This window comes from Euwallacea similis, chromosome 37 (genome assembly GCF_039881205.1).
Source record: "Euwallacea similis isolate ESF13 chromosome 37, ESF131.1, whole genome shotgun sequence".
Classification (NCBI taxonomy): domain Eukaryota; kingdom Metazoa; phylum Arthropoda; class Insecta; order Coleoptera; family Curculionidae; genus Euwallacea; species Euwallacea similis.
The window spans coordinates 191,811-215,238 of NC_089645.1; the positions used below are offsets into that span (position 1 = coordinate 191,811).

The window sequence follows — 23,428 nt, forward strand, 5'->3', positions numbered from 1 at the left end:
GCGAGTTCCTACTAACAAACTAGTTAAGACCTAACGATGGGGTTACTGGCCAGATACTAATAAGCCCTGGTTAGGGGCTTTGGAAACCTTATAGCAAGGGATATTTGGGAAAGGACATTTCTCCATTCCTCAATGTTTTCTCTTTCTACATTACAATTTCCATTGCGTGGAAATTCCTGTTCTCTGCCTAACAGTTTCTCTACATAACCGTCAGCTCTTCATTCTTTACGTGCTAATTATTTTCTGCTCTACTCGATAAAGTGTTTTTCAGTGATTCTCCCGTCTACACGGAAATTCCCTAGAAATCATCACTTTAAATCAATTTCAAAATTTCAACTACCTAGAAAGTGTATAATCCAAATCTGGAAAAATTCCCAAATTAACTTCCTGATTTTCAGATGCATGTGACATCCCCAACCCACACACCAACAATTCGCACATCCAAAAGCAAATTTAACTTTCAAATAATAATTTATTAATTAAAAATCGTCTCAAATAACATCTACTGCGAATACGCAGAATAAGCCAAATTCTGCGCAGTCCCATCTAAAGACCTCTTGTACTGCGCAGCAGGGGGATGGTCCAAGATCACAGGAGCATGAGGATCACCAGCCAGCTTTTGACATAGTTGGAAAATGGCCAGTCCTGACGCAATGATGAATGAGAACACGGATAGCTGAAGGCCGTTCCAAGCCTTGAAAGCCAGAAGTCCGATGAGGAAGGGTACTACAGTAATCGCCTTCAAAAGGATGAAGGTCAGGATGGGAATGAAAACTTTCTTCAACTTGTGTTTCTTGCCACGTTCTGAAATTAGCATCGATTAGGTGTAATGTGCTGGAGATTGCATTGATTAGGTGTTATATGGTAGTAAAACTTGCCCTCGATTTCAGACCCAAAGTTGAGCTTGAAGTTCAACTCATCCTCATCAAGCTTTCTAGATTGTACAGTAAGATCACCTACATAAGGTAACTTGAATGTGAAGTCGTTGGTTTTGATGTAATTTTCCACAGCATCTTCTACCGATTCTCCGGATCGTGTCGTACCGACTTCGTTATCGTACCCGTTTCTGGTGACTGCCACATTATCCGTTAACTGCTGAAATCAAAAGCGTGTTTGAGATATTCCTGATCTGACGAACACGCGAGTTACTTCGAAATAACTGCCTCGAAGGATGTTATCCAAAAAAGAAAACGCTTTAAACTGAAAGCATGCAAATCTATCTTTTCCTTCACAACTATCTCTCAATTTCTCTACCGTGGAATCCAAGGCTGTTCCTTTCCAGAATTGGGGTTTTTCTTGGGGGGCGGCATAAGTAACGTACACCAAACACAACAACACCAACCACTTCATTTTTTAATTAATAAAGAAATAATAAATAAAAATAAATTAATTTTTGCTTAGGTAGTAGTGACTAGAGACTCTTTGGTTGAATGACTGAATGAAGAGTTGATAATAGTAGTTGGTGATTTATATTAACTGTAAATAAACGAAAGTCTTTTAATATTAATGAGGCAGGACCTTAGAAGGATTTGTTTTATGGCAGGCGGATCTGGTAACGGTAATGCTCAAGTGGAGGGTGCACTTGAAGGATGTTTCGAAAATATTCTTACTAACGGATTTTTAGTAACAGATTACGCATACAAAAAAAAGGAAAATCGTCAGAAAAGGTAGTCAAGACTTGGGAGATTTCCTATCCCCAGGTGCTTGAGGTAGTGGACAGAAGGACTAGGATAAGGTGGTATAGGATACCAGTGACCTCGTTCTATCGGCTTTTTGGCAATACATTCTCATCCATAATTCATGGTTTGGTAGACCAGACCCCTAAGGGCTCGGGTCCCCCAAACTACAACTAAACGTACAAGAAACGAAATACCACCTCAAAATATTCGAAAATTTTCTAAAAACCTGTGAATGGTGAAGGCGCCTACTGTTTACTATCGAAGATGGACGTTCATGGACCAATTACCTAAAGAAGTACGCCAAATCTATCGTCTCGATAGGGCTGTCCGCGAACTTGTGGGCAATTTCCCAGATTTATGCAGAATACATCGAAGCAACGTGACGAATCCCTACGAAAATGTTTGCCCTGTAGGGCTACCCTACTGAGAATCGACCCCTAAAGGGGCAGCTCGAAGCTGGTGTTCTTGAAGCTCTGCAACCTTAATAATATAATTCGAAAGATCATAATTTAGATGGAAAATTGCGAAAATCGATAAGAATTTTATGTTTCAGGAATTGAAAGGTACTACGCAACCCGCACAGTGCAGGCTGTTAGAGACCAAGGAGACTGTTAATCGCACTTTTAACGCAATTGCCCTTCGGATATTCAAAGTCGTCATTAAAAATTTCGAAAGTGGGTAAAACCGGCACCTTCCTCCGCCTTGGAAGTTTTCAGGATTGACATTTTTCTGCAATTTCAGCTGTTGAAATTGAGGGTGAGCGTCACCCCGGTGACTCTGCCAGTTCCTGGAAACATTTCGTTGAGTTATCCAACTGCGATATATTTTCCGTGGTCCTTGCTGATAACCCTACAAACCCATTTAATTCTAACCTACTGCCATCAATAACTGAAAACAGAAAAACTGATTCGAATCAAACGAAAGCAACATCGTCCACATACTTTCGTGTCCTCACGCCTGTAGTCCAAGAATGCGCTCTGCATACCCAAATAAGCAAGCAAAATTAAGAGACCTTTCCTGGAGCATCCTTAATTATTCATCCAAAATGGATTTATGAAAGCCATCAGAGCCCATAATGTTTGGTTTATGAATGAATTATTCTCTCCCCTACCTAAACTGCGGTATAAATACATATTAAGGGTGTATCGAATTTTATTCATTCAGTCGAGGCCCGCTTTTGAAGCAATGAAGGTCTATTGTGCAGTTCTAATTTGCCTTGTGGGAGCTTGCGCTGCAGCGCCTAAAGTTGAGTCATCCACTTGGGACAATCTGATTCAGGTTAAAGAACTAACTTAACAGCCAACTTTCAGAGTTTTGAAGCATCATTTTCAGGTGGGCAGTGATTTGGAAGTTGCCAAGTCCGCCAATTCTGGAAGAAGCAATGGTCAGTCTCCTCAAGAATACATCGAAAACTACATCAAATCCAACGAAATCTCCTTCAAACTGCCCATTGTCGGATCAATGGTGACAATGCAAGCACGGAACTTGGATAACGAGGAGTTGGGATTTAAGCTTAAATTCGGCAGCGGCAGCGCAGTTCAAGCCCGCAAGAAGTCCAAAATCAAGAAGATCTTCGTGCCGATTCTGGTCTTCATCCTCATCAAAGCAATGACTTTGATCCCACTGGCTTTGGGGATTCTCAGCTTGAAGACTTGGAATGCCATTCAACTCTCCTTCGTCTCCTTTGTGACCACTTTGGCCATGGCAGTTTGGAAGCTGTGTTCCAAGGTCAACGGGGATCATCCTCATCCTCAGGTGATCCACGAGACTTACGATCCTCATCTTCACCACCACATTGCGGCTGCGCGTGCTGACCAAGTGGAAGGGGTGCAAATGGCTTATAATGGATATGCTCAGGCACAGAATTGACTCGTTCAGAACTCCTGTGATCGTTGTTAACTTATTAAAGAAAAATAATTTATTTGTTAAAATTTCGTTTTTGTTTTATTGCTTCGTCTCGCTATGTAAGGTACTCTCAATTTCTTTGCCTGCAAGACGCATACAAATGATCAACCTATAATTCTGGTTCCATTCTTCGGTACTACTCGGTTCATCAAATATTCAAAAAGAGTCAGGCATTCAGACTTTTTTGCTCTCTAATTTTGTATATGCACCACCACTCCTTTTGCGGTAGACAACCATATAAATTAAGATTAGCCTATTAAATTGCCATTAGTCGAGCTGCGCTTGGAAAAATGGGTGGGTTAAGTACATTACTGATTAGCTTATTATCTGTGGTAAGCTGCACTTACGGCTTTGCGCAAAATTTCGTGGATTCGGACTTAAAAGATCTTCTGCAGGTGTGTAAGTGTGCAAAATCTCTAATGGAGGAATTAAATTATTGAGGCTTTCCAGATTGGTGGGGATGTTAACGTGACGCAAGTCTCCAATGGACGCTCTGCAAGACAACTTGGAAACGCATATTTCGAGGATAACTTGGAAAACTTTGTTAGGTCTCACGAACTCTCTGTGGAAGCTCCTTTTGGCACCACTCTGACCTTCAGCGGGAGAAACCTGGATTCAGGGGAAGTTAACTTGAAGTTGCGCCTGGATTCTGGAAGCAGCGAGGTTCAAGGTATGAGCACCAAAAGCATTACTAAATTCGAACAATTTTAACTTTGTCGATTGCTTCAGCCCGCAAGAAAGCGAAAATCAAGAAGATCCTACCGCCAATTCTTATAATTTTGCTCCTAAAGGCAATCACCTTCATCCCTCTGGCTCTAGGAGTGTTAGGCATTAAGACCTGGAACGCACTGCAGCTCTCATTTGTGTCATTTGTTACCTCCATAGTACTGGCTGTATGGAAATTGTGTGCGAAGGTACCTCTCTCAGAAAATCACCAAACATGCTTAAAAATCATGTGCAAAGCATTGAAAATTATCGATAAATTTTAGGGCAATATATATAATAATGCTTTAAAATTATCGATAATTTTTGATGGAGTTATCTTCCGAGGTAGTAACAGCGGGCGAATGAAACTCAAAATTATTTTAGTTTTCAGATCACCATCACGCCCCTCACATAATACATGAAGCGGTCCACGATGTGCACATTCCTCACGTATACCATGATAATCATCATGACCATCACGTGGTTCATCACGATCATCATTTGGATCATTTTGACGATCATCATTATCATCACCATGACCCATGGGAGCACGCGTACCACCGATCAGATGAGGGTAGCGCGCAACAGATGGCCTATGGCGGATATTCTCAAGAGATGAAAGCCTGAGAAAATTTCGGTATTTTGGAATTGGGTTTATTTATTTTTGTGTTTGGAAGAAGTTCGATGCAGTTATTAAAGATTTGTAAAAACGTTTGAGAAGATTTTGTCTTTGTTTTTTAACATTTTCCTATTTCATCGATTGGGCATTTTTACTGGCGCTTTCTATTGGCAAATTTAGTGCAAAACTTGCGTATTCGGACGCTAACTACTTTATTGATATCGAATACAGGTATAGGGATAATAAATCCATTATTTTTGCTTCAAAATTTCTAACGGAAAACACATTTAGGCTAGACGGCATCGCGAGGTGAAAGTACATCTTTTCACTTGAGTCTTATAAGGGACGTTTACACGGACCACCCAGTATCCTTTTAAAAAATGAAAATATGTCTTTCCTGATTTGAAAAATGGAATTATTTATAAATTGATGCGCTCATTTATTTATATCCTATTAAGGTAAGAATGTGGTGATTTCAAATAAAGAAAAACCACACTGACCAACTAAACTGACCACTCTAAATGCAAAATGGTCTTTAATGACATTCTTGCATTACAAGGTGTGATCACCATCATGCCCCTCAAACAAAAGATCATTTCAGGTCTTTTTACGAAGAAAAGTCCATATTAGTATAGATCAGCATTCGAGTCCCGTTTGGGAGATCCCCGGCTGTCGCCGAGACCCAACTGAAGGGAAGGAGTCCTGGCCGTCGCCGAGGTCAGAACAGGGGACCAGACAAACAAGAAGAAAAAGAAGGGTTCTTATTTTGCATCCTCACAGACATTTTTCAGCTGTGTCACTTCTTGATCGGTGTTTAATATCAAATGCCTATGTGTCTTCAGAATTAAGTACGATTTTTGCTTCGCAAAAAACTGACTGAACATGTGATACATCAATTAGAAAAAATTTGATTTGAAAAAAGTAAAAATCCAAAATGGCGCCTGTAAGAAAAAAAGGTTGATGATAATTGTCGAAATTCGAAACGTCGGACTTCAAGTGCGACTTCGCCGCGGTGTTGCAGAGGAAAAATTGCATTGATGAAATGTCAATAATTTTGAATTACTTCGGAAATTAAGCTGAGGAGAAATTTTAAAAAATTTACAAAATTTCAATTTTTCCAAATAGCTTCGAAAATCATCGGAATTTTTTAGATGTCGAATCGACATAGTCTCAAACTCTAACTCGCGCGAATTTTTCCTGACTTAACCGACCTCGTACCTTCCATGGTACCCGAGGTCCTGTTGGTTGAGCTCTAGAAAGGAACACCCTGTAAAATGTTTATCTCGACAACGAAGCGATGAGAGATTTAGCACTGAATTACGCAGATGCCTCTGTAACTCATCAATTTATGCACATATGTATATAGATCACAAAGGAGTCGAAATCTTTTTAGAAGAGAAACTTGGCGATTTAAAAATTCACTCTCCGTACAGAAGTTACATTACGCCAAAAAAGAACGGTTCTCTTTCCACTGACCGCCATACATCATATCAGCAACCCAAATTTCAAATTCTGCATAGCTACATCTTTAAAAAGCAAATCGTCCGCTTTGTCCGCATACTAAGTACTACCGGATCTATAGCGGAACCGCACCATCTTTGCTATGGTATTCGGGTACTGCCTAATCAATATACAAATCAGCAAAATACTGAGTGACCCGGTATGATAGTCGTATAAAACTGCACCCACTCTATTAAAAATTCATTGATTAGTTTCTTGTCAATCTGTGCACACCGAAAATGTGGAGGTTGACTTGTGCTCTTTTGGCTGTGGCTGCAGCTACGTCAGTGAGGGCTGAAAGCGTCTCACCCCGGTCGGGTGATGAGTTGGTCTCCGCGGTACTCAGCAGGTGCGGAGGCATGGAATGTGTTAAGGAGTACGTTTTGGTGTACCTGGATAATGTGTTGGGACTGCAAACTGATGCTAGAAGTGCTCAGGTGACTAATTTCCTCTTATTTATACAAAACGCTAATTAGCACGATATTTTAGAACATTGATAACGCCATTTACAAACGCGTCGCCAGAGTTTTGGAAACTCAAGAGTTCAGGATGAGAGTTCCAGAAGTTTTGGCAGAAAGCACCTACATAGTCTACAACCCTTACAGCGGCCTGGATGTGATCACCAACGAAAACGAATGTAAGTAGGTCGCTATGATTGAATTCTGGAATTTGATGGAAACCTTAGCTAGAGGACTCCTGAAGAAGAAGCTCCTGCTTCCATTCCTGCTTCTCTTTAAGCTGAAAACCAAGCTTCTAATGCCGATCTTCGTATTGCTCACCAGTCTCAAAGCCTTCAAAGCTCTTATCCTATCTAAACTCGCCATCGTGCTAGTGCTAGGATTCATCATTTACCAGTTGGTTGGCAAATCAGGTACTTCACCTTGCACCAAAGCAATGATGTAAAATTTATCAACCCTTAACGTTTCCAAAGGTATGCCAATGCCAATGATGACTATGGCCCCAGCAGAGCCTCCAATGCCTCTTTACGGAGCCCCAGCCCCTGCTCCGTCCACAGCCCCCCCTAGTTCGTACGAGCCAGGATGGGAACCCAACACAGGGGGACCCTATTCGAGAGTCTGGACCGCTTCGAATAACGATGCCCAGAATATGGCTTATTCCGCCTACTATCCAGGTCCTTCGACTTCTACAGGGTCGTCAACCAGCCGTCCTTAGAAGCTCCTCGAGATTGAAGTTTTAATTTATTTTTGATGAGTGGTTAATTTATTTTCCTTGTTGAGTCAATAAAGTTATTTACCGAATTGTGTCTTCAGTGTACAATACCTCGCCATTCTGAAGATGTGGTAGATTATAAGGAATATAAGAGCGTGCTTAAACGATGTTTGCACGGGGTGTCTCAAATTTGGAGGGCATTAGGGAATCAAGAACTGTAAGGTATACAAGAATGAAAATTGGCTGTTCGTTAATTCCTAATAATTCAAAAACTGCAAGTCGATGGGAGATGAGACTAAAATTTTCTATTAGGGAAATAATCCCATCAGATCAATGAAAAATAGACAAATCTGGTGAGTGCAGCACGTTGAACGCACGTTTAAGGCGTGGAATTTATTGGATTCATCTAAGTTGGTTTAGGTACAGATGTTATAGTTTATAAAAGTTTTAGAAATGTTTTCTCAACTTTTATTAAACTTTTAGAGTGCTCGCAGCCATCTCACGGTACCCGTGCTAAACCGCACGATTGAAGTGCGCAGAACCCTATTGCCACGCTCGTTCATTTTGCGAATTCGCTGATAGATGGTGATAAACAGTACAAATTTCTATTTCTGAAAATACTGCCATAGAACGTTGCCAAATCACCAAAAACGCAATTTCGCAAATCATCTTTTATGTTAAGACTAAGAAGGTTACTTTCCTTTCATCAAACAAACTTACCTTAATTATAGATACAGTATAGAGTCTTGCCAAAATTATTCATATTACTCAGACTTAAAGGTAGCCGATGATCAGCTGAACCATGAAGTTCATATCTGGCAACACTGGCCATTGTCATGCATACTAACTCAAGGAAATCGGTAAAACCGCAACTAAAAGCTGTATTTTTAGCTATAAATTGTCAATTCCGTGATTTTACTCCTCAAAGCGACCTTGTAATGCAATGTTAAATTAATGACTGAAAAGGTAAACATTTAACAAGCTTATTAAGCCACAAGTGCAATCGGTAGTAAGTCGTGAGTTTTGAATATTATCTCCATTTTTTGTTCTGAAAACGCTTAATAAAAGATTGCTCTTATCGGGTTGTGTAGTTAACATTATCAATCGATTGTTCAACTTATAAATAAATAACTTCCGATTCCACATACGATACAAGGATATGCTTTATTTGAATGTAGACAAAAAGTGGCTAGTGAGTTTAGCATTGACAGTGTTAATTGCAAGATTGTGTGAACATGAGTGGCAGCGGGAGCAACAGCACTGGGTAATTATCATTTTCTTGCTTTGTGTGGTCTAGTGGAATTTTTCAGTGTCAGTTTACGCATTTCATAGAACAAACATTAATACCGCTTCTGTAATGATAATTAATCGAATATCCTGCATTTTATGGAGTGAAATTCGTATTTTACTTCCTTAAACATTATTTAAAAACGAACCAAACCAAAACGAAAAGGTTTGAGGTGTTCGTGGTTTACAGGTACGCGTGCGCATAACTGCTGCCACGCATCTCCAGGATGTCAGGATTGGGTCGGGGTGGAGTGAGGGTTGAAGATAGTAATAGAGAGCTTTCATGCGTCAGACGCTTGAAATCCTCGTACGGTATTATCTTACCGTAATCAATTATTTTTAAAGTTCTCAAGATTACTTTTATTTCAGCTCTCACTGTAATTATGCCCGACGAAAACACTTAAAACATATATGGTTTCCCTGATTTCAAGTTAAAATACTACTCGGCATTTAGCGTAACTCTCAATTGTAAAACGAGCAAACTTTAAAACGGTTCGGAGTAAAGCCTCCCTCAGATAGCGGATAAGACTAACGCCATAAGACCGTTAATGTTATCACCGAGCATATACAGTGGTGGCCAAAGAAATAGACACCTTCATGAGTATGATATTATTTTAGTTTATTTTATAAACGTTTTCTGTAACAAAAGTCTAATCTTAACATTAAATTAGATTTAAAAAAATGTTCTCATTTATTAGAAATGTATCTTATTTTAACTATAGAAACACATGAAAAATCTCAAAGAAAAATTTTTTTATTTCTAGAATAGAATCACGTTATTTTTAAAAATTTTAATTAGTTTCTTGACGAAAACCTAATATTTCGTAGGATAACCTTTTTTTATAGCTTCTAGACTTCTAGCGTGCATTGTTTCTGTTAGACTACGACAAACCGATTGAAATATCTTGCCAAGCTTGTTGTGTTACCACCCAGAGTTCATTTAAATTGGAAGTGTTTTTATTCGCTATCGCTATTTTAACGTCTTTTCACAAATTGTCTATCGGATTTATGTCGGGACTCTGAACAGGCCAAAGCGTCAATGTGATGATCTTGGAGCCGCTGCTTCACCAAACGAGACGAATGTTTAGGGTCGTTATTATGCATGAATTTATATATAAGAGGTAAATTCTCGTCTTCAAATGATTCCATGATATTTTCCAAAATATCTTTATAATAGTATTGATCCATTTTAACGAGCGGACCAACCCCATGCCAAAACGTGGCTCCTCAAACTAAAATATTGCCACCAAAGTGCTTAATAGTTTTTAATGTATAACGAGGATCCGAAGACCGATTTTTGGGACGAGGTACGTTTTTCCATCTGAAGAAAAAGATTAAATTTCGATTCGTCGGACCATAAGACATTTTTCCAAAATTGGAGTAGTTTGTACAAATGAAGTTGTGCATGGGATTAACGTCTCTTCCTATTTTTTAGAGAAACAAGTGGCCTCTTTATGGCGATACACCTTCGAAGATTTGAATCGTTCAAACGTATTGTCTTGGCTGATATGTTTATGTTGTAGATAGAGCTCGCTTTATGTTTGATTTTATTAAAAGTTAAAAATGGATCAATTTTATTTAATCTTACAATTATTCTATCTTCCATTGCCGTGGTTTTCCTTGGCGGACACTTTCTTTTTTTGGGGGCTGTCGTGTTTATTTCTTCACAAAGCCTCCGCATTCCGCACTTTACAACGAGAACAATTTAAAGTTCGATCAATATACGAAATGTTGTTATTTTGCTGCCTCATCTGCATTATTATTCGTCGTTCTTTCGCAGTGTAATTTTCACTTTTTCCCATTATTCACCATTACAAAAACTGGATTTTAATTTATGAACGCAATCCTAAAGTAATACTACAATTATCGGAAATATCAAAGAAATGTGAAATAAGCAGCTTTTTGCGATATTCAAAATGTTTTCATAGGTGTGTTATTTCTAAGACCGCGTGATTTAAGGGTAGTTCGCAACATTTTTGCGATTCTAAGCAACACATAAATTCGAGGTAAGTTATGTATGGCAAGTCGAATAGCACATATCGCATTAAATATTTTCATCCTCAGTATGCAGAACATATACGAGAAATCGACAAAATTTACTTATCTTAATGAGGTGTCTTATTTCTCTAGCTACCACTGTATTTACCCTGGAAGATTTACTCAGCCGCAGCACCTCGATCTAATCAATGTCGCCGATAGAGCCCAAAACTGCTACGTATATTCACAATTCCGCCGCTTATTTTATAGCTTTTATAGCTTATTCAATAGCAGGCTAAAATCGTTGCTTTAGCTAATTCCAGCGGGTCCGCAAAGCAGGAGATAAGGGCACTTGAATTATCAAGGACGTATTCGGCTAAGTGCCTTTTCTATGATAAATACTTGTTCGGTGGTATGAAAGTACGCATGAATAGACATTAATTAACGTCAAGGCGTCTTTCTGAATGAGGCATGCTCCTGAACCTTCCAAGAGTAAGGTGGTACCAAGTAAAATTTAAATTAGAACGCTGTTTTCCTTAAGTTTCATCCATTCTTTCCTTGGTCAGCCCGTAGCTTTACCCAAACCAGTAATCCTATTCTCCTGTGACTCAATACTCGAATTTGGAACGAAGAGTGTTTCTCTTTAAAGTGTGATTCTGTGCACAAATTGGCAGAAATCTTAGATTGTATCATCTATTTCCAGGCCCCCAGTTACTCAGTTTAAATCAGAAATATCTTTGGAGAGTACCAACTATGACTCCCTGGTTTTGGTCGCCCCTCCAAACTTCCAGCTCACGTCCAGTGTATTGTCAACTACCGTAGCCGCAGCTCTGCATTTGGATCCAGCTTTGAAAACTGAAATAGCCGTTTTACCTATACCTTTACCCGCAAAACGGCTGGTATATTCACCCACAGGTAATAAGGTGCATTTGATCAACAGCTTTAAAGAACGTTTTTACCGGAAAATTATTGCGGTTTTTATTTTTAAACGATTTAATTCTTTGGTGTTCATAATCTTGCTCAACCGTTGACTGACAATGCCATATTTTTTGGCGAAATAGGGCCCTTGGATCCGGATTACGATGATGTTAGGGTCTTCAAGAAGGCTGCAGCTGCTGGCATAAAAAGGGCATTAAAAGCTGGAAGCAAGCGACCTTTGCTGGTTATTCCTGAAAATCCTTTTGATGAAGGCCAGTTGGTGGCAATACTTGGGGCCTTAGAAGTTTTATATACAGTAAGCTAATTACTTAAAAAAATGCGAAAAACATCATAGGTTCCGTCTAATTTTCTTGTCTTTTTCAGCCTCTCCAAGTCAGAGAGCATGATCCTAAGAAGATCAACAAAGTTGAGTATTTGGGCCTATGGACTGCGAACGCTTCCAAAACTAAAGAACTGGTTCAGCTCGCACAAATCCTGGAATCTGGAAGACGGGTAGCTTGTGATATCGGAGGAGCTGATCCAGAAAGGTACACATAGAAGAACCATGCACAAAAGAATCTAATCTACCAGGAGATTTCTGTTTCTTGTAGAATGTGCCCTCCCAAAGTGGAAGAATATGTTACAGCTCTGTTTTCTGGGTCTTCGATCAAGTTAAACGTGATTAGCGATATTAACCGAATTACCAAGGAATATCCGTTATTTGAAGCTGTAAACAGAGCAGCCAGTTGCCAGGAAAGACATCAAGGGCGAATCATATTTTTAGAATATGAACCCGCTGAAACGCCGAAGGAAACTCTGTTTTTGGTAGGGAAAGGTAAGGTGGATTTAGTTGGTATTTAGATGCAAAATTTCAAGAATAATCATTTTTGTAAAGCTAATTCCTCCCTAAATATATATCGAGGATTGTTTTTTTATTATTGTTCATAAGTTTTAGTATTACGATATTAGAGTTCGTACTAAGATAACGACAAGCAAACAAACAGAGCCATCTCGGGATAGAGTACTGTCGAACGAAGTTACAACTACCGTTTGTACTAGATGGCCAAATGTCGGGAGAATCCCCTTTTGAACTTAGATACCTCCCTAGAACTGAAAAGTAAAGGCAAGGGGAGAAAATAGGCAATTGAGATATGGAAGGGCACAAGTGCGTTCAAGTAGAAGTAAATTCGTTAGTTTGTCTTTCTATATTTGGTTGATAAATTAACATTTATTAACTAAGAAGAATGTTCCCAATGTTATTCCGACACATACAAATGGACAGTAGCTATATATCCTAAAAGGGCCTTAACTAGTGGAGCTAAAGTCCACTAATCATTTCCACGCAATGAAATAAAACAAAATTGGAAATATAGCGTTGAAAAATCATACAACCTGAGCTAAGAGTGCATTTGACTATACCTGTACCTAACGTAATCGCTACGGGCATTAATTTCGTATATGCATGAAATCGATAAGAATTTGATCCCGGCAATCAATGATTATTTTCCAGCACAATAAACTTTAACAAGCATTTAGTAAGATGAAAACAATAATAAAACGCTTTGTCAATTCATATACAACACACAATAAGTTTTTGTATTATTTTTTATTAAATAGTAATTACATACCAGTAATATTATCCCCGCCCATAAGGTAATTATATGTATTAATATCATCAAGATTACGATAAAAATACAAGCTTGTTAGCTTTATCTTGAAAATGTGGCGAATGACACAAATCGTGTATAATGTATGTTGTCATGGTATATAACATCATGGCAGCAATTATGGCGGCACAATGGCTTAAGGGACAAAAACACATAGACGAAAGCGGTAGAAAGGTTTTAATTAACTATATATATATACACTATATACGTATAGTGAATTAAAATCCTGTTCACGTTATATACTTATATTATACATGTACACACTTCCTGGATGTCGACGAGAAAGTGTAGGTGGATTGGATGGGTGGGGCGCCGAGTTTGAATGGCCCCCTGCACAAAGGACATTGTCAGTGCCAATCGTCAAGCATAATATCAATTTCTTTTTATTTTATCATAAAGTTTCTGAGCAATTTGTTTCAAAAGTATCGTACATTTTGGCCCCATCGATGGAGAAGAGGCTGTTTTTTTTTTTTTTACATAAACATGCTTCAAGTAGATGACTATATTTTATTGTTTGACAAATGGACAGATACTATATGATATAAAAGCTAGGGTATAAAGACAATAAATTCATTGATAGAACCTATCCAGTACCAAATAAAAATGATCAAGTCGTATCCACCAAATTATCAAGGTTCTATTATACTCTAGGTGTCTTAAAACATAAGACCTCTACATTTTAATGATTTGTTAACAATAATAAGACCATCATTTGTGAGATATTTGATTGAGTTGGTAATTGATCCAGAGCTAGCCAAGCAATCGGTTTCTAAGAATCCGTATATAAGTGGTCCGGTTATAGATGGTCACTAGGTTTGGAGAACGCGGAATAAAAGATAATATAAGAAGACGCTCATCTCATTATTTCCTTATTTAAAATCAACTTATTTGATTAAAAAAAGTTATTTTTCTTTAAGGGGTTACTTATGATACTGGTGGTGCTGATGTGAAAATTGGGGGACACATGCTAGGTATGTCCAGAGATAAATGTGGGGCGGCCGCTGTAATCGGATTCATGCAAGTGGTTAACCTCCTACAACCAAAAAACGTCCGAGTTGTAGCCGGAGTCGGCATCGTTAGGTAATCCCTTGGAAACTGAATAAATACGTTTTCATGAATTTTTATTCCAAAATTGCAGAAACAGCATTGGTTCAAACAGTTACGTGTCTGACGAAGTCATCACTGCCAGATCAGGAGCCAGGGTTAGAGTCATAAACACTGACGCCGAAGGAAGAATGATAATGGCCGATATTCTATGCAGGGTAAGTCCTGGTGTTTACTCAACACTGCTGCGGGTCCTGCCCTAATAAGTTGTTTATAATATACGTATTAGAAATCTTTTTTTGAATAGCTAATGAATTCCGCCTTAAATGCCACGAGCCTTTTTTACCCATAAGCATACGAATTGCAAATTAAAGGTAAACAGCAATTAAACAATTAACAACCCTTTTTTAGCGATTTGTGAAGCAATCTTTTGCTCTAGATTTATCGGATCGCTGTTCCGTATAATTGATGGTGTGTGGTTTTTAAATGGGCCATTGCCAATCTAGAAGAGAGGCACGCCCCGATTGAACTTAAAAATATAATTGTCTGCATAGATGTGTTTCAATGTCTAGCAGTGCCCCCGCCACTTCTGTTTACTTATGGAGCAGTACCATTTACCGTAAATAATACAAAAATAAAAAGGGAAAATCCTGCGAAATATTATTAATAGACGATGCCATGACATTGCATTATACGCGTATTATGCCATTCGTTTACTTTCAAATAAGACTGAACGATAAAAACCCATAAAAATCCTGTTAATACACCTTCCCAATCGAGTAAAACTACCGTTTCTGCATATAAAAAACCTAATTGAATTCATGTACCTGTTATTTATCCAGTATTTTTACATTTTTCCCTGTAAATGTCACACGTGATTCTGATCTTCGTATTATGTAATAGAAACGTGAATTGCAATTCCACCTACTTGCCTTTTGTTTGCATTCGGTCTGGGGCTGCATTAGCATTCATTGAAAACCTGTCCATTAGTCTCGTATAAGAAAATCTGCTATAATTTGAAAGTACATAATATTGCATAGATATAAACAATGAAGGGTTTATTGTAATTTATTTAATATTGAGTAACCATGCTCCTCATATGAGATTCTGTGTTTATTCTCTGAAGAAGTATGATAATATCACAACGCAGTTAGGCCCGAAGGTAGGTAGTAGATATCAGATTAGATAACCGCTATACATGATGAAATTCATTATTACATAGCTTATGTGACAGTAATTAAACAGAATTACCGGTTATTATATTTAATATACGTAAAATTTTTGATATCTGTATTTTTTGCTGCAGCTGCAGGGGAGTTATGTAAAATATGGATATTATGACGTAAACATGTTGTTCTCCATGAACCTGTTCTGGCCTTTTGTTGTGTCCCAGACTTCACCAGGATTTCTAGAAGCGAAAGTAGTCTGTGCGGTACTAAGAAGGTATCTATAGTACAGGATGTCCCATTAAGACTGGGTATTTAAAAAAATTGAAAAAAGAAACGCAGTGTTTATTTGAAGAGTTCAGAGTTTCTAGTGTAATAACTTGTATAGACATGGAGGTTATTGATGGAACGCGTTATCCAATAAATGGCCCTTCCGTGACTGTTCCTTTTGACGAAATTCTCGATGGCATTTTGGCATACTCGCGGCTCAATTTCATCAATGGCGCGTCGAATCTCATTTTTCAGTTTAGGAATCGTTCTTGGGATATGAACATACACCTTCCCTTTCAAAAAACCTCAAAGAAAAAAATCTAACGGCGTCAGATCGCATGATCGTGGTGGCCACGGCACAATGCCACGGCGCGGATACCTCTCCCTTGAAATTTCATCTTCGACAATTCCATTGTTTCGTTTGCTGCGTGGCAGGTTGTACCGTCCTGTTGAAACCATACGTCTGTGAGATCCATTGCAGTAATTTGAGTCTAGAAGAAGTTGTTACGGTAACGATTGCCGTTGGCGGTGACCGCATTGCCAGCCACATTCTCGAAGAAAAACTGTCCAATCACTTCGCCAATCCAAAATGCGCACCACAGAGTGAGTCGTGGTGGATGCATGGGACGTTGAAGGATCACTCTTGGATTCTCAGCTCCCCAAGTGTGACAACTTTTTTTGTTGACGTAGCCGTTAAATTGGAAATGCTCCTTATCAGAGAAGAAGATTTTCTTCGAAAAATTACCATTCCCTTGTTGCTCTAACATCCATTCTGTGAACGTTCAAATTTTTCGATTGATCGGATCACTGCACTGCGAGAAGGTGCCTTATGGTGTATATCTACATATTTAGTTTCCTAGGAGAGTTTTTCCCTCTTATCTACCTCCTGAAAAAAACATGTTGGGCTGTGACAATGTTTAAATTCTGCTTTGCACATCTCTCTGGATTTTTGTACTGAAATTTTCGTATTAGCGCGATATTTTTTAATTTCACTTGGCAAATTTACAACGAGAAATGTCCATATTGAAGAGGGAAACTATTATGATTTGTCTATTCAGATACCTTTACGTGAAAGAACATACTTTCCTCTACGTTTTCAGGAAATTTCCTTACTTTTTCCATTTCGCTTAACTTGTCACAAGTTTCAGGAATTCAGATTTCAGAACAATTTCAAGAATTCGATGTCACGCGTGTAGTTCATCAATCTCTAGTGTTATTACAAAGATATAGTCTGCGATATCGTCCTTTCAACAACCCCTCCGTGTTGTCAGTATCACGTTCTTGTTATTAGTTTTATTTCCTGGTGATCATTAAAAGGCTCTTTAGTATGCATTTTCGGTCTTCACTACATGCGGTAAATGCGTCATTAAGTCTATTCTGAAACGGTCAAATGTCCATCTGACCGCTACATAATCAAACTCCCCTAACCCTTTAAGGTAGATACAAAAAAATAGGGATCGGACGCCAAGGAACCGTCATACCCACGTGCCACGTGCTGAAAGGTGTCGGGAAAATGCCACACGATACTTTCGAAGGGTTAAGTGGCAAAAAATGGCGACATATGGTAAATAAGCAGGCAAAAAGGAAAAGATGTAATTACATACTCATAATGTGAATATTTGAGCAACCCTTTGCAGGGCAGCAAGGGCCCTTTAATTAGAATGGAGCTAGTCATGTATAGCTTCATTAGAAAATTTGCCTCGCCTTTTTTGTTTAGTAATTTTAAAAAACGATTCTTGTACCTAACGGTTGAGGTATATTAACCGCAAATTAGCAACAAGAATTGCTCAATTTGTCGGCACTAGAAGTACTTCTTCAAAGATGAAAGTGTCCGGAAATGGTAGGCCTCAGCTTCCTCTGCAAAAAAAAATCGAAAGGTGTTTTTTTGGCTTATAAAGCCCAAACCCTTTCCCTGATTCACTCTAATCCTACGTATTGATTGATCATCTGCCGGTAGGGCCGAATGCAACGTACATGTGATTTTTACACAAAGAAAGCACCACATGACGCCGCGCCGAAGATTAAGTGCCGTTAGTTAATTCCGGTGTGGCGAAAACCCGAAAGGGTGCAAATAGCCTGATGTCTTAGGTACCACGTGCCAGGCGTGTGCCAGGGATCGGTTTTTAAGAGGCAGATGTTATGTATAAATAAGGGTTCCCGGTTCACCTGTAACAATTAGACGGAACCTTTAGATTTCTGCCCATTGTGCAGTTTGCGGATGGCAATGATCCACAACCTTCGCAAGCATGTCTAGCCCATTATTTTTCTCGGAAGCAATTGATATGTGAAAAATAAATCTCATACATGAATAAAGTCACGTGTCAAAACACTGCAGTGTAATTACAGGCGGCATATTTTCCTACTCTATTTTCAGACTATTTTTTTTCATGTAAATTGCAGATATTTAAATAACATTCAAGTGCGTCATACGAGAAAAATCCGTTACTTTGCATTTTATTGAAATGCGCTGTTAAGCCTCAATGAAGTTTTTGTTCCAGTTCAAGGAGGAGGCCCTCACAGCTGTTAACCCTCACTTATTTACCGTGGCTACCCTCACTGGACATGCCTGTTTAACAGTGGGTCTTGGATACTCCATTGGTGAGTTCAACTATAATAGATAAGTAACAGTACCGAACGCACGACATGCATTGGCCTATGTGCATCTTCAGTCAAAATTAGCTCCAACAAGCAGAACCGCTATCTGTCCCCATTTCCATTGAAATAATTACCTCGCAACACCGTAAAATAACATTATGGACATACCAGCAAGTGGACTTAGATAACGGCTGATCACGCACCTTTTTTCTAGTTTTGATTAAAATTACTCTAAAAACCACTACCATTTTTACAGTAAACCCTGTTAGGTTTATCGTTCTTGCAAGGAACGGAACACAGATTTTCAATTAATTTGGTATTTATCCAGAGGCGGAGCGATAGCTAAACTCCAAAATTACACGTATCCTTACTTAACGAAAGGATTTCTCTCTTTTTCCAGAATTATCCGTGAACAGACGCTACACGATTTTCCTATGTTGAATGTTTAAGTGGTTTGAGCATTTGGTACGATTTGCCAGAGGAAAAGAAATCTATTTTCTAGGAAAAAAGGCTCTATTATGATGTAAATCTAATAGGTTACATGTTAACACGTCGACTTATATTGACGTATTAACGCAGCAGTGATGAGGGAATGGCTGAACGAAAATTTCAAAAATCGATAAGTAGAACAAAGCAGTCCTCTTATCGATTGGCCGCCAAAATGACCCGACTTGATGCCACTATACTTTTTTCTTTTTTGTTTTATACATTTTGACAATTCGGAAGACATAAAAACAGTATTTTTTGAACATTTGGAAAGTTTTAAGGTCTTCCTGGAGTCCTGATCCGATCTGAACTAATCTGGGACACCCTATATACACACAAGTAAACTCATTTAACTCATTTTTAAAGTGTAATTTATCATTTCCTTACATCATATTGAGAAACATAATTCGTAACCTTTCCCAATAGCCATGTTATGATCCAATTCTTCCGGGATCCCCGACGATACCTTTTTTTATTATGTGTATATATACAACAAATAGTATTTAACCAATCATGCAAATTGAGTTACGGTATAATGTGTAGTATCTTCATTGATGGGCATAATAATGCAACAACAATTGAAAAAAACGTAGACATCTACCTGTTATTTAAACAAACAACTGGTCAATAATAACATACCATAGACATCAGGTGTAATAAACATGTTATTTCTCAAGAAAATGGTTAGCCAATAAAGCACAATTCTTGTTTGTTATAGTTTCCGAGATCTGTACATAGTGCACATAGATTATTGAATTTATTGCTCAAGAGTGATTCGGAATATGTAAACGGTATAGAAGGGTTTATGGAGAAGTTTCATCGTACTAGAGGGAGGCAATGTTAAATACCCTTGATGATGAGTATAATTAAGAAATGCGTCTACGACCACTTAACAATGAGCCAAAATTCGGTTGTTGACTGAAGTTAAAGAAGGTTCACCTAGCGTCAGCGGGAATAATAGGAGGTCTGCGGGATATAAAGCGTTTATTCCTGCTGGCGCGACGCGCTCTGTCATTAAGGTGCGTAACAAAATGTAAAAAAAACATCGTGTCGAGGCGTTGCATTTATTATTCATACTTCGCAGTCACATCAACCAGTTGCAACACGGTTTTGCGTGTCTGGACCATGAATATTTTTAATCACTTGAAATGGTGTCTAATGAGATCGCCACGTTGTAAAAAAAAGGTATAAATAAGCTGAGTAAAAGGTAAGAATGTTTTCCCAGTTACAGGTCACGCCATATTTTTCAGCTCGAAATTACACAATTTTGATCGAATTTGTTGAGCTCCAGAAATGGAGATTCAGAGAGCGAATTAGGTGAAACTCGTTACTTCCTAAAAGCAGTGTCACAAAAACCCGGAAATATTTTATGGTGGATGTGTGTAAATTCATCGTCCCGCCACTGTAATTTGTATTGTTGGTCATTATTATCCACGAGATATTCGTGATTGTAATTTTTGGCCGAGATGGCCGAGAAATTGGCTTTGGAGAAAGACACGTCCCGTTAGTTGACCCGTTAATAATAAAGAGGCGTGCTCTTTCTTTCAAATAATGCCTATATAAAGGTTGCTTTTTTCACTTCCCGGTAATCTTAATGATGTTGCACACCCAAAATTCACAGTTATTCCGCTGTCCCAAATGCATTTAGTTACGATGCAGGAAACGATCGAAGATATTGGATTTATAATGACGGAGAGTCACGTATAAAGGCACTAATGTTCTGCCAGTACAACCAGTCAATATTTCCTTTAAAGTTACTTGGAATAAATTTAATAGTAATTAAACGCTAATTTAAAATAACACTTTTCTTCTGCTGCCATCGCGTTTATGAATATTCATACCAGAATAATTAACAATTTCAAATACTGCCTTATTTGGCTCTACTTACTTTAGACAATAGTTATCTTAAAGCAAACAGCACCTAATCAATCTTCATTATGGGATCTTCGAAGGAAATCTTCCAATTAGGATGCCTACCTTCGCTATATAATATGTTAATCACAAAATTTCCACATACAAATAGGTACGATTATTGAATAGATGAAAATTCATTAAACCAGATTCTCACCATTATGGTTCGCGGTTTTTCAGTTGTCGATAATGGTCCAGCATATAAGGCAGGGCACAGTAGGAGGCTGCAGCAGGCCTCTGAGGAAATCGGCGATCCTTTTGAGATATCCACGTTGAGGAAAGAAGATATAACATCTCATAGAGGGGTTGCTGAAGGGGACGATGTCGTCCAGGGGGAATCGAAACCGTCCACGCAGTCGATGAGAGGACATCAAGGTACGTCTTTATATGTAGGCATGTGTAGGTCTGGTAAAGTACTACTAGGTAGAGTTTCCTGGTAAGTGAATGGAAACTACGTGATCAGAAAATTTCTGCTGAATTTCAATTCCACGAACGCGAGCGTTATCGAATCATTATCGATAACATGGTTTTTGCAATATTTACATGTAAAAGTTCAATATTTGGAATACCGTTTGCGAGTACCGGTACTCTCGTGCAAGAACCAAATTGCTCTCTGTGGTTCTCACGGTTGATTAGCCGAAGAAACGATGTTTGATACTCATACATTCAAAACAGTAATCTGACCATACTTAGCGCGCTCAGATTTTAATCGGGAAAACTTAACAAACGATAAACCTCACAAAAATAAAAAGGAAAGTTCATTCGAAGTTGTATGATTTGAGTTTTTGTTTTTTAAATATAGAATGTTGAATTTTAAAAATTATTTGTTTATAACTCCTACAGTTTTTGAGATATTAACGTCAATTTTTGAACGTCGCAGTTTTACGGCGTACGCAATTAGTCTTTCCAAATTATACAGGCGATCCTCAGAGTTTTTAGGCCTCCTTTAATCACTCTATTTTTTTGTGATACGACATTGACCGATGCTTTGATGAAATTTGAAAAAATAAATCATGAAATCTTGAATCCTGAAAAAATCAAAAAGTGATCTTTCCTGCATATATTCGTCTTTTTCTTCTGTGCTACACTTAACATAGTTCAAATATACAGAGTGTTCGCAAGATAACTTCTTAGGCGAATGTTCTAATTCGATTTCTAACTAATAACAATAATAAACATTTCTACAAGGCAAGTATTTACCTCCATGTTATACTTCTTACACTAACACTTCACCTTTACTAATTTTTCTGTCTAACATGCACCATTTTTTATCATTTCTTCTGTAATTTACCGATAGCAACGGTAGTGACTGTGAAGAGTGGACTAAATCTCCAACAATCCATATGGATTTTGCACATATAGTCGGTGATCAACTCCCACATTCCGATTCCCTCATTACTTAATCCTGTTTTGATTCCAGGGCCAGTAGGATTTCTCCTCCTCGCCTCTGGTTTAATAAACCACGGTTCTGGGAGCACTAACCCTTTGAAATACAGTCATTTGGACATCGCTGGATCCGCAGGAGATTTACCCGATCCAGCGACTGGATCACCAGTTTTCGCTTTAAGCCGAGCTTATATTTTATAGCAAAATACAGTACTTCACTTTCAATAAACATTTGTCAATTTACGCTTTTTTTTCTTAATAAAGCCTTATCAAAACCTATTAATTTCCAGTAAGTATAATTGTCTTATACTAGAGCCGGTGGCGTTTTTGCTCTTGGCCTCCGGCCTAGACAGTCATGGCTCAGGAAGTGACAGGCCTATCAAATACAGTCACTTGGATATCGCTGGACTAATGTCCAGGCCTCCAACCGGAGCACCGATTCTCGCTTTGGCCAAGTCTTATCTCCTGTGAAAGCAAACTTTCATGCGTTATGAGAAGCATTAATAAAGGCTTTTAATGTCTGCACGTGCATCCTTTAGTTCTTTCTAGCTCTGGGAATTAGTATTGCATACTGCCACACTGCGAATAAACGGTCAAGCTTTATATGCAGCAGGAGTCCTGTTGCTAGGAAAGTAGTGTTCTAGCATAAATATACACTTTCATTGCGGAATGCTCGGCTATATGCAATGCAAGTAAATGAGTTTGGGTGTGTACCATTGTGTGCGCTCCTTTCGAAAGAATTAGGTTATGCCTAATTGTTTCAATGTCTTTCTTGAAGTACTTCCTCAAAGTTGGTCGGGAATTGGAGACCATAAAAACGTTTTTTTTCAATTGCAGAAAACACGAAAATGCCCTGCTATGATTCAAAAGCGGATGTTACTGCACACTCGGCATGTGCGAAGTAACGCCGCAGCCCGCAACCGCGTCTTTCTGGTTATTTTAATAGCGTGATTTTACATGGGTATTTTCAAGCCAGTTCTAGAAATTAGTATATTAACATACAAGTTTCGTAAGGCCACTCATTGCCGCATCGGCCCAAGTCATCTGCGAAAAAGATACACCGCTCTTTTTCTCCTCTCTTACGTAGGTACCTATGGTAAGATCGAAATTTAAGGCAGTACCCACTTATTGCAAGGTATAGCA

The 23,428-nt window shown here is 38.5% G+C and overlaps 5 protein-coding genes across 5 annotated transcripts; 4 read left to right on the forward strand and 1 right to left on the reverse strand.

Moving 5' to 3' along the window:
* Positions 1 to 460: 460 nt before the first annotated feature.
* On the reverse strand, positions 461 to 1,603 carry LOC136418783 (uncharacterized). The gene is made up of 3 exons (XM_066404981.1): positions 1,150 to 1,603; positions 879 to 1,095; positions 461 to 804 (listed from the first exon to the last, which is right to left on the reverse strand). The coding sequence occupies exons 1-3, from the start codon at positions 1,348 to 1,350 to the stop codon at positions 503 to 505; spliced, it is 720 nt and encodes a 239-aa protein (XP_066261078.1). The 5' UTR covers positions 1,351 to 1,603; the 3' UTR covers positions 461 to 502.
* Positions 1,604 to 2,851: 1,248 nt separating this feature from the next.
* Positions 2,852 to 3,610, forward strand: LOC136418741 (uncharacterized). Its single transcript, XM_066404909.1, has 2 exons — positions 2,852 to 2,957; positions 3,012 to 3,610. Exons 1-2 carry the CDS (start codon positions 2,865 to 2,867, stop codon positions 3,546 to 3,548), a joined length of 630 nt encoding a protein of 209 aa, XP_066261006.1. The 5' UTR covers positions 2,852 to 2,864; the 3' UTR covers positions 3,549 to 3,610.
* A 137-nt stretch (positions 3,611 to 3,747) lies between these two features.
* On the forward strand, positions 3,748 to 4,956 carry LOC136418740 (uncharacterized). The gene is made up of 4 exons (XM_066404907.1): positions 3,748 to 3,979; positions 4,035 to 4,254; positions 4,314 to 4,498; positions 4,674 to 4,956. Exons 1-4 carry the CDS (start codon positions 3,875 to 3,877, stop codon positions 4,914 to 4,916), a joined length of 753 nt encoding a protein of 250 aa, XP_066261004.1. The 5' UTR covers positions 3,748 to 3,874; the 3' UTR covers positions 4,917 to 4,956.
* Positions 4,957 to 6,647: 1,691 nt separating this feature from the next.
* On the forward strand, positions 6,648 to 7,722 carry Osi20 (DUF1676 domain-containing protein Osi20). The gene is made up of 4 exons (XM_066404958.1): positions 6,648 to 6,845; positions 6,898 to 7,045; positions 7,094 to 7,279; positions 7,340 to 7,722. The coding sequence occupies exons 1-4, from the start codon at positions 6,648 to 6,650 to the stop codon at positions 7,579 to 7,581; spliced, it is 774 nt and encodes a 257-aa protein (XP_066261055.1). The 3' UTR covers positions 7,582 to 7,722.
* Positions 7,723 to 8,562: 840 nt separating this feature from the next.
* Positions 8,563 to 22,528, forward strand: Dip-B (Dipeptidase B). The gene is made up of 10 exons (XM_066404969.1): positions 8,563 to 8,842; positions 11,546 to 11,757; positions 11,904 to 12,076; positions 12,145 to 12,308; positions 12,372 to 12,595; positions 14,345 to 14,507; positions 14,566 to 14,689; positions 18,406 to 18,505; positions 21,080 to 21,274; positions 22,320 to 22,528. The coding sequence occupies exons 1-10, from the start codon at positions 8,814 to 8,816 to the stop codon at positions 22,484 to 22,486; spliced, it is 1,551 nt and encodes a 516-aa protein (XP_066261066.1). The 5' UTR covers positions 8,563 to 8,813; the 3' UTR covers positions 22,487 to 22,528.
* The last annotated feature ends 900 nt before the right edge of the window (positions 22,529 to 23,428 follow it).